The sequence below is a fragment of the Hyalella azteca genome, unplaced genomic scaffold (assembly GCF_000764305.2).
Source record: "Hyalella azteca isolate HAZT.00-mixed unplaced genomic scaffold, Hazt_2.0.2 contig17367, whole genome shotgun sequence".
Lineage (NCBI taxonomy): Eukaryota > Metazoa > Arthropoda > Malacostraca > Amphipoda > Hyalellidae > Hyalella > Hyalella azteca.
The window spans coordinates 25,079-34,263 of record NW_025947153.1 but is presented as its reverse complement, the minus strand read 5'-3'; the positions used below and the strand labels follow the sequence as shown (position 1 = coordinate 34,263).

General features: G+C 43.5%; 1 protein-coding gene across 1 annotated transcript; it reads right to left on the bottom strand.

Annotated features, from left to right (window-relative positions):
* Nucleotides 1-852: 852 nt before the first annotated feature.
* Nucleotides 853-8,772, bottom strand: LOC125179421 (mucin-12-like). Its single transcript, XM_047885244.1, has 3 exons — nt 8,747-8,772; nt 5,004-8,491; nt 853-4,124 (listed from the first exon to the last, which is right to left on the bottom strand). Exons 1-3 carry the CDS (start codon nt 8,770-8,772, stop codon nt 853-855), a joined length of 6,786 nt encoding a protein of 2,261 aa, XP_047741200.1.
* Between the last annotated feature and the right edge of the window lie 413 nt (nt 8,773-9,185).

The following is a 9,185-nucleotide window of genomic DNA, read 5'->3' as shown; positions in this document are numbered from 1 at the left end:
TTGCATCGCTTTAATCTGATTTTGGTGGCACAAGCTGCAATCACTAGCGAGATGCACTAGCTCCTCCATTGCCGATAGCGCACAAGACTGAAGGAAAATTTTAATAGCGTGCAAGATTGTCAGTCTTCCGTCTTGTCGGTCAGTTTTTCAGTTCTTGTCAAACTTTGCCATGACATGCAAGACTGACGATAAGTTTGAGCGTGTGGACGGGGCTTTAGTTCCATCTGGGCTGCCCCTCTGCCGCGCACGACATTTCAGTGCGGATATGGGAGCGACAGTAACACAACCTCCTAATACGGAAATCACAGCGACACTGGCACAATGATCACAGATCATCGAGATGAACTCGCCGATGAGCCCATCTCGATGGGCCGGACTGCCTTAGTTCGGACTGTAAAAAAAAAGTTTTTCAGGCGTCAGGCGTGCAGTCTCTTAGTGGAGGAAGCGCAGCCGTGCACCACCAATTTCGTGCACCAATAAGCCCTGAATCGAACGCCTTGGATCTCTCCGGACAACCACCAATCAGCCGTGAACCACTCGGCTTTGTTCTCCTCCGGCCTTGCATAAAACCTGCCGTGCACCACCAGGCCGCGGATGGAATAGGACTTCTTGGCATCATTAAATTACGTAATTTTACGTTCATCTAATCCGACGTTAGGTTTCAGATAGCATAGTTCTGTTCCAAAATTTATCGTCCTTCGACGATTGGCCGTTCGACCGAGGGCTGGCTCGACGCACGGCCAAGATATGATTGTCCAGAAGTGTTGAAGGCTACGTTCCGGAAGGCAGGAATCATGATGGTCCATTACATTCCGGGCAGTGGTGGTCTTCGGCACTGTCTCTTATACACATCTAGATGTGTATAAGAGACAGCTCGTGGTCAGAGCCAGGCGACTTGTGGTCAGAGCCAGGCGACTTATGGTCAGAACCAGGCGACTCGTGGTCAGAACCAGGTGACTTGTGGTCAGAGCCAGGCGACTTGTGGTCAGAGCCAGGCGACTTATGGTCAGAACCAGGCGACTTGTGGTCAGAACCAGGCGACTTGTGGTCGGAACCAGGCGACTTGTAAGAGAAGGATGATTTGTCAGGGCAAGGTGAATTCTCAGGGACAGTAGACTTGTCCGAGCCAGACGGCTTGTCAGAACCAGGCGACTTGTAAAGGCCAAGTGACTTGTTAGAGTCATGTGAATTGTCAGGGTAAGTCGACTTGATAAGGCCATGTGACTTGTCAAGGACAGACAAATTTTCAAGTCTAGGCGAATTTCCGAGGCCGGGCGCCTTTTCAGAAAGATTGTTAATTTCACCAGGCAGTTGTTTTTCGGAGCGAAGCAATTTCGTTTCCAAATCAGACGACTTGGTTCCTGAAAGACCGCCAAATTTCAATTGCTCCGTATTACTTCCAAGTAATGCCTGCATGGCACCAAATTCATTCCTCATTCGAACTGCTTCCTCTTCATTCTCAGTTGCCTTTTCATCCAAATGCAACTTGTTTGACTGGTTATCCTCCGAAGTAAATGCATGATGGGAGGGAGCCACAGAACGGTTTTGGGTTTCTGAGTTGGCCTCAAGAGTTGGAACAGCGGTTTGTGTTTTTTCAGCGTCTGTCGTCAAATTCTGATCAAGAGCAAGATTTTTCAGGTCATCACCCTTATTTTTATGATTTATTATTTCGTCAAGTAGATTCTGGTTTTCTTTGTCGCATTTCACATTTGAGGCAGTGAGCGACCCAATAGACTTGTCCACCAACATGTCGATCAAGACTGACGGTCCACCCAATTTTTTAGCAGATTTGTCTTCCATTAATTCCGAAACATCACTATCACTAGAGATTTCCGTTGAATCATTAGGTTCACCTGAAATTTTTGAACTTGCTCCAGGATGAGGTCCACTTAACGATACAGATTTAGAGCGGAACACAATCTTTTCGGTGCCCGTTTTTTCCTTGAAATTTGATCGCGAATCGGGTTTGGCGCATTCCGAAGCAATCCCTCTGGACCTTAAGGCGGAGCAATCGCCCAAAGAAATCGAGCTGTCTTTAGTAGAAGAAACCGAGGACCAATCTTTAGAATCTAATGACATGTCTTTAGAATGAGACGACTTGTCTTTAATGTGTGTCGATTTTTCTTTAGAATGAGTTGATCTGTCTTTAGAATATGACTTGTCTTTAGGATGGGGCAATTTATCTTTAGAATGAGAAGAATTGTCGTTGGAATGAGATGACTCGTCTTTAGAAGTGGATTTGTCTGTAGAATGTAACGATCGGTCAATTGAGTGTGACAATCGATCTTTAGAGCGCGACGTTTGATCTTTGGAGTGTGTCGCTCGATTTTTCGAGTGTGAAGATCGATCTTTTGAGCGGGAAGATCGATCTTTAGAGTGTGATGATCGATCTTTAGAGTGTGATGATCGATCTTTTGAGTGTGATGATCGATTTTTTGAGTGTGATGTTCGATCTTTTGAGTAGTGTGGTGATCGATTGTTCGAATGTGATGATCGATCCCTTGAGTGTGATGCTCGACTTTTAGAGTATGAAGCTCGATCTTTTGAGTATGGTGGTGGGTCTTTGAAAGCCAACGATGTATCTTTGGAGTTGGACGAATGTATGTTTTTTGTTTCCGACGACAAAGTGCTAACCGCAGACGATTTACTGTTTCTTTCAAATGAGTGTTTTGCCTTGTACGACTTGTCTTTGGTTTCAGACGACTTGTCTTTGGTTTCAGGCAACTTGTCTTTTGTTTCAGACGACTTGCCTTTTGTTTCAGCCGACTTGTCTCTTGTTTCAGACGACTTGTCTTTTGTTTCAGACGACTTGTCTTTTGTTTCAGACGACTTGTCTTTTGTTTCAGACGACTTGTCTTTTATTTCAGACGATTTGCCTTTTGTTTCAGACGAATTATTTTTTGTTTCAGACGACTTGTCTTTTGTTTCAGGCGAATCATTTTTTATTTCAGACGACTTGCTCTTAGTCTCACAGGACTTATTCTTGGTCCCAGAGGACTTGCCCTTTGTCTCATACGATGGCCTGTCCTTGGTATCAGATGACGAATTTTCCTTAGTCACAGATGACGACTTGCCCTTGATCTCAGATGACGACTTATCCTTGGTCTCAGATGACGACTTGCCCTTGATCTCAGATGACGACTTATCCTTGGTCTCAGATGATGACTTATCCTTGATCTCAGATGACGACTTATCCTTGGTCTCAGATGACGACTTAACCTCGGTTTCAGATGACGACTTATCCTTGGTCTCAGATGACGACTTATCCTTGGTCTCAGATGACGACTTATCCTTCGTCTCAGATGACGACTTATCCTTGGTCTCAGATGACGACTTATCCTTCGTCTCAGGTGACGACTTATCCTTGGTCTCAGATGACGACTTATCCTTCTTCTCAGATGACGACTTATCCTTCTTCTCAGATGACGACTTATCCTTGGTCTCAGATGACGACTTATCCTTGGTCTCAGATGACTTATCCTTCGTCTCAGATGACGACTTATCCTTGGTCTCAGATGATGACGTGTTCTTGGTGTTAGATGACGATTTGTTTTTTCCTTGTAAAGATAATTTTTCTTTTTCACGAGACGATGGCACATCTCTGTTTTGGGACATAGGATTGCCTTCTGTTAGAGGCGAAGGCTGAGATTCTGTTTGAGGTGAAGCTATGCCTTCTTTTTGAGACGAAAGTGTGCCTTTTATCTGATTGGATGATTTGCCTTCTCTTTTAGGGGACGAATTTTTTCTCGGTACGAAGGATGATTGTCGTTTTGAATCCAGCACAAGTTGAGACTTCTTAGCCTCAACATCTGTTGCGCTCGAAGTCGCATTCTGCTCTCTAGTTGACGACAACGAAAACCGTGTCTTTGTCTCTGAAGATGACTGGTTACTAGTAGTTCGCGACCGAGTTGTTTGGCCATGTGTTTTAGATAACGATTTTCTTTTTGTATTGGGCGAAGTCTGCGCGTTTTTTGACTCGGATAACTTTGATGGGGTTCCAGAAGAAAATGACGAGCCATTTATTTTTCCCGATGAATTCTTCTTTACCTCAAAAATTTCCATTGAAGACGACAATTTAATTTTCTTACCAGAGGGTATAGATAAACTGCCCTGTCTTTCCAAAGCTGAGACACGAGACATTTCATTCAAACACGATAGGTTTTTAGAACAATCCGAGTCTTCTTTGGACTTTGTCTCGTTCGATGCTGAATGAGAAGAATGCTCATCGGATTCTAATGTTAGCTTGAGCACCGTTGCAGGTTTTGCTGAGCCGTCACTAGGAAGAATGAGCGCGTCTTTTGGAGTTTTTTCAATCGATGTAAGCTCATTACCTGCTGCATACGAAGCTGGTGTTTTGTCGTTCATTGAATGCATAGCTGACCCTGTTGTTGTTGATATAAATAGATTTAGCGATGAACAAGATGGAGATTCCTGAGTGATGTTATTCGTTGATGAGATAAATTTTTGAGCCATCTGAGAACTATTTTCAGAGGAAACGGTTGATTCCACTGCCAAGTTTATCTCAGAGGAGAGCTTAATTTTTTCAGCAGGAGATAAATCAGAGCTAAGATGATCGCCATCTTGCTGACTCGTAGCACATGCAATTTTAGTTTGGGTCTTTGAATCAATGGTTTGCTTAGAATACGAAAGTTCGCTCGGAGTGGTATATTCTATTGCTTCTCCTAGCGCAATAGAATCGATGACGGCTTCAGAGCGTTCAAAGAATCTCTCTGAACGAACAGCTGAGTTATTTGTGTCACTTTTTATTACTGGGGGAGAGTTCGATGCATCATTTCCGGAACACTGCCTTCTACAATCTAGGGGTAAAGAGTCAGGATTTCCGTCGCCTTGCACATCACTTCCCCGATCTGAATTGGCGTTTCTTGAAGAAATATCATTGGTGACGACATTCGTTTCAACCTTCGATGGACGCTGGACAGATTTCAGAGCAGAGAGAATGGTAAATTCAGAATTCGATTCAACCAACGTGCAGGACAATTTACTTTCGTTCACGTTCGCTGCGGTGCGGTTAGGGATTTGATCCGTATCATTTTTTGGTTCCGTTGAATCGGGAAGATTTTCAGGTAATATCAAGGAAGACATTGTCTCTGGTTGGGTAGGAAGAACAGCTGATTTCATCTTCTTAGACTGAATAAAGTTATTGTCCCCTACAACAGCCTTGCTAGAATTGCGCTTCAATGAAGAGTTCTTAGATATGTCAGCCCGTCGTTTTTTGTTGGCTATTCTGCACTCTTGGGCAATGGCGCCATTAGCTTCAGCAGCAGGGTTGCCTTCTTGTTTCAGCTTAGCAACAAATCTCTTCGAGAAATCACGGAAATTTAAAACGGATAACGATGTCTTAATCTTGGATTCGACAGCGTTTGTAGGTTTACAGACACTCGGGGCACTTGCCATTTGACCGTCCTCCTTGATGGAACCTATCGAAGTGTTGCCACGTCCAGTTCCCTTGTTGAGGGAGGGGAGTAGCTTATGTGAATCTATTTCCTTTACAGACATTTCATCTTTTAGCTGCAGAGTTTTACGTGGTGTATTTGCAATGTTGGCAGATACTGACGCTTCATTAGAGGATGACAGGGTAGCGACAATAGAATGATCATTAGCTGGAGCTTGTGGACTAGCGCCAGCTTTTGAGACAGAAGACTGGCTGTTTTTCGCAGTAAGGAATGAACCTAAGACCCACTTGCTTTTTGGGACTGGCTTTGATGCGATAACATTCTCGGTTAATAATGAGTTCACGGGTACATTATTATTAGCCGAGGATTCGACTACCAAGACCTTATTAGAAGAATTTAGAATAAGAAGCTGGTCATTACTTTCAGCTAAAGAGTTGCTAGCGGCGTCATTTCTTTCGGAAATTTTAGTAGTTGAAGATGAAGCCTCTTCGACAGTTGTACAACGTTTCTCAATCAACGAGGCAGCAGGAACATCAGAACTAGCGCTCGATGTGGACTTTGAGTCACCATGAGGTCGGTCCGGCATAACATGGGTAGAGGCCAGGAGATCGGCCTTTTCTGTTCGTTTGAGAGGACGGTTCTTACTAGAGTATTTACTTTTCACTGAAGTGACGCTCTCAAGAAGTTTTCCAGTATCACTAGGACCACAAAGTTCAACGTTTAATTGTTTTACTTGAGGACCCAGCTCAGTACTAGAAAGATCGACTGGCATGGTGATCGATTGGCGGTCATGATCCGCGTGAGGAATTTCAGAGGATACATGTTGATTAGCACTAACCTCTGCTTGATCATCATTGCATTCACCAAGTCCTTGGTCGTTGTTAACGGCATCTTGCTTAGTTTTCGAAATATCATTTTTGCTGCTAGCTTCAGAGTCAGGCTTTGCAGCTCCATTAGTTTCTTCAACATCAGAGTTTTCCGACGCCACTCCAGTTGCATGGCAAACCTCATCAGAAAGTGAAGGCGAACTCGAAAGGTTCTCGCCCGATTGCTCTAAGTGATCGTCATTCACTGAGGTAGCAGGCAAAATATTCACCGGAAGGTCTGATTGTTGTGCAGCGGCCTCAGATGTAAAGTTATCAGCAGACATTGAACTTTTTCGAGAATTATTATTTATTTTCTCACGCTGAGCAACAGATTTTCCAATGTCAAGACTCTGCGATGACACTGGAGGCTCATTCACTGAAATTGATTTGGGCGATAGAGGCGACTTTGCTTTCGTATCAGGGGTGACTGGAGAAGAAAATTCAACAGGCCCCTTATCAAGAGCCTCAGAGGGCCCCTCATCAGACTCCTCCGCAAGAGCCTCAGCAGACCCCTCCTTAAGTGCTCCAGTAGACCCCTGATCAAGAGCCTCAGCAGACCCCTCCTCAAGAACCTCGGCATGCTTCTTCATGTCTTTGGGTGTAACATCAAGTTGCTTCTGAACGTCAGTGAGCCCAAGAAGAGTATGTCTCTGTGCACTACTGGCACAAGAGGAACCTCCGAAATTATCACTACTGAGAAATTTCTCTGTGGCGGCAACAGTGCTTGCATTCACAGCACTTTCCATTTGGGATTTTTTGAGAAGTTTAAGTCTGACGATACATTTAGTTAGTCGGGCCTCTGATGCGAATTGAGATGCACTCACCACACGTGTTACTGGAACGATCCCACGCAGGTTTGCTGTCTTGCGTATAGAGTCATCAGATCTACCTTTAGTTCCTTGGAAATTGTCTTTCTTTTCGGTTATATATTTGACACGGCCTGAGGACTTGACTCCCTCGGACATATCATCCGATGCAGCATCTGAAATCATAGGAACGTCTACTAACACGAGTTTATCGTGATTTCCACTATCATACGTTTTTCCGTCAGAGCCAGAGCTGGGATTATCAGGGAATTCAGCAAATTTGCTAAGTTTGCTATTTGCTGTGGAGGCCTCTGTACCTGAAGCAGATTCGATAGCGCGTTCAGGATTTACTTCAACTGCAGTAGTCTCACTTGTCGACGATGCAGTAGTTTGATTGAGACTAAGTTTCGAACACTGGATAGATTCATCTGGTTTCGAGAAAAGAACGGTATCGCCACATTCTTTATCAGGATTGTTTTCTGGACAACGCAAATTGGCTTTCGAATTCGCAGGTGCATCACTTTCATCAGCAGTCGAAGAATTAATAGCAGAAATTTTACTGCGTACTACGTCGTTTCCGCTTACCCTGTTGTGTGTTTTTAAGTCGGAGTCTGATTTGGTTTTACATCTTGTCTTGGCTTGTTCGTTTGATGTGGCATTAGACAGCATACTTCCGTCATCACTCACACTTTCAGAAAAATTTTGAGTGATCATGGAAGGCCGGTTAAATGCGACATGATCGTCATCACAGTCGTTGGAACTGTCAGTCGATAAAGAAAAGTATTGCTTTCGAGACGCTTTCGTAAACATGGTGCGACCATTAGTAGAATCACTGGAAGAATGAACACTCAACGAATAAACAGAACTTATTGCTAAACCAGATGCTGCACTCCTTACACTAGGAACTTTGTTAGGCTTAGAAATTAAATCTAAAACACATTCAGTGTTAACGTTGACTACATCAGCCCTGTTGACAGGCGCATTAGCTTTATCGTCGAGGGCAACGGCGCTATTAGTAGTCAACGTACTCGCAACACAAGCCGGGACAACTGATAGAGCTTTCTGCGACTCAGCTGAAGGCTGAGAAACTGGTCCTACTCTTACATCACTGTTATTATCTAAGATTCGCTCATTGCCGATATTTGCGGCCTGAGCTTCTGATTCTGCAGCCGACTCCTCGGCTACCGAAGTTGTGGATGCAGTAAGGTTCACTGAAGCATCCTCCAGATTCAAACCCTTGATGACTGTGGATCGGTTCTTGCCGGCCTCGCTGTTGTCAGGATCGGAAGGTTCGGCATCAGCCGCGCTGACATCTGATGCTGGTTTTTGCACGACACCAACTTCAAGAACAGAAGTGAGTGGCAAGTCTTTTTCTCCAAACTGGGCCACTCCATTAGTTGGATATCTGCAATATCAAACGAAGAACCATTAAGCAACGCAGTCAACAATATTCTGATTAGCCGCTATAGTCAATGTACCGTTTTAATGAGAATAATGAAAATAATTCGTCCCATGAAATTTCCATATTCTAAAAAAGTGGATACGCAAAGCTCAACGGTAGCGTTCATTTTGACACTAAAAGAATACGCCACTTTACACTCTACACATTTTACACATTAAATGCATTTAAATGCTGTATGACTTAGACACAAATACTGACATCTGGCCTCCATTACGCTTTTTCATATTATAATGCTGCAGTAAAACCAGCAACAATTTGATTGCATTGAAAACAAAATAAAAAACAATCAACTCGTAATTGGAATAAGCAGACATGCCAAATTTCAAAATAAAAATAGTTTTGATCCAGTTAGAGTCCTACTCTTCTAACAATGTATTTCCATTCTTTCAAGAATCTGGATGAAGATGTACAAGCTACTGAAGCTAGCAATCCGATTACATATTGAAAATTTACGAGATTCCGAAAGTTGAGTTCTTGTCGATTGTTGTTGTTCATGCCCCACTGAGATTCGTATGATAATATATAAATGGGAAGACATCACAGATGAGCTAAACTGAAACAAATTCGATCACTCTTGGTAAGAATGTCGAGATTTAGTACATCATACTCAGTAGTACAAGTCAGAGAGAGGTATTGG

What these genes read in the sequence shown, in the direction of transcription:
- LOC125179421 (XM_047885244.1), bottom strand. Translation starts at nt 8,772, where the DNA reads ATGAAAAAGCGTAATGGAGGCCAGAT. An exon ending in AAGCGTAATGGAGGCCAGAT is followed by an intron (nt 8,492 to 8,746) that starts GTCAGTATTTGT and finishes TTGATATTGCAG; the next exon opens with ATATCCAACTAATGGAGTGG. An exon ending in CGCAGCGAACGTGAACGAAA is followed by an intron (nt 4,125 to 5,003) that starts GTAAATTGTCCT and finishes CTCGTGTCTCAG; the next exon opens with CTTTGGAAAGACAGGGCAGT.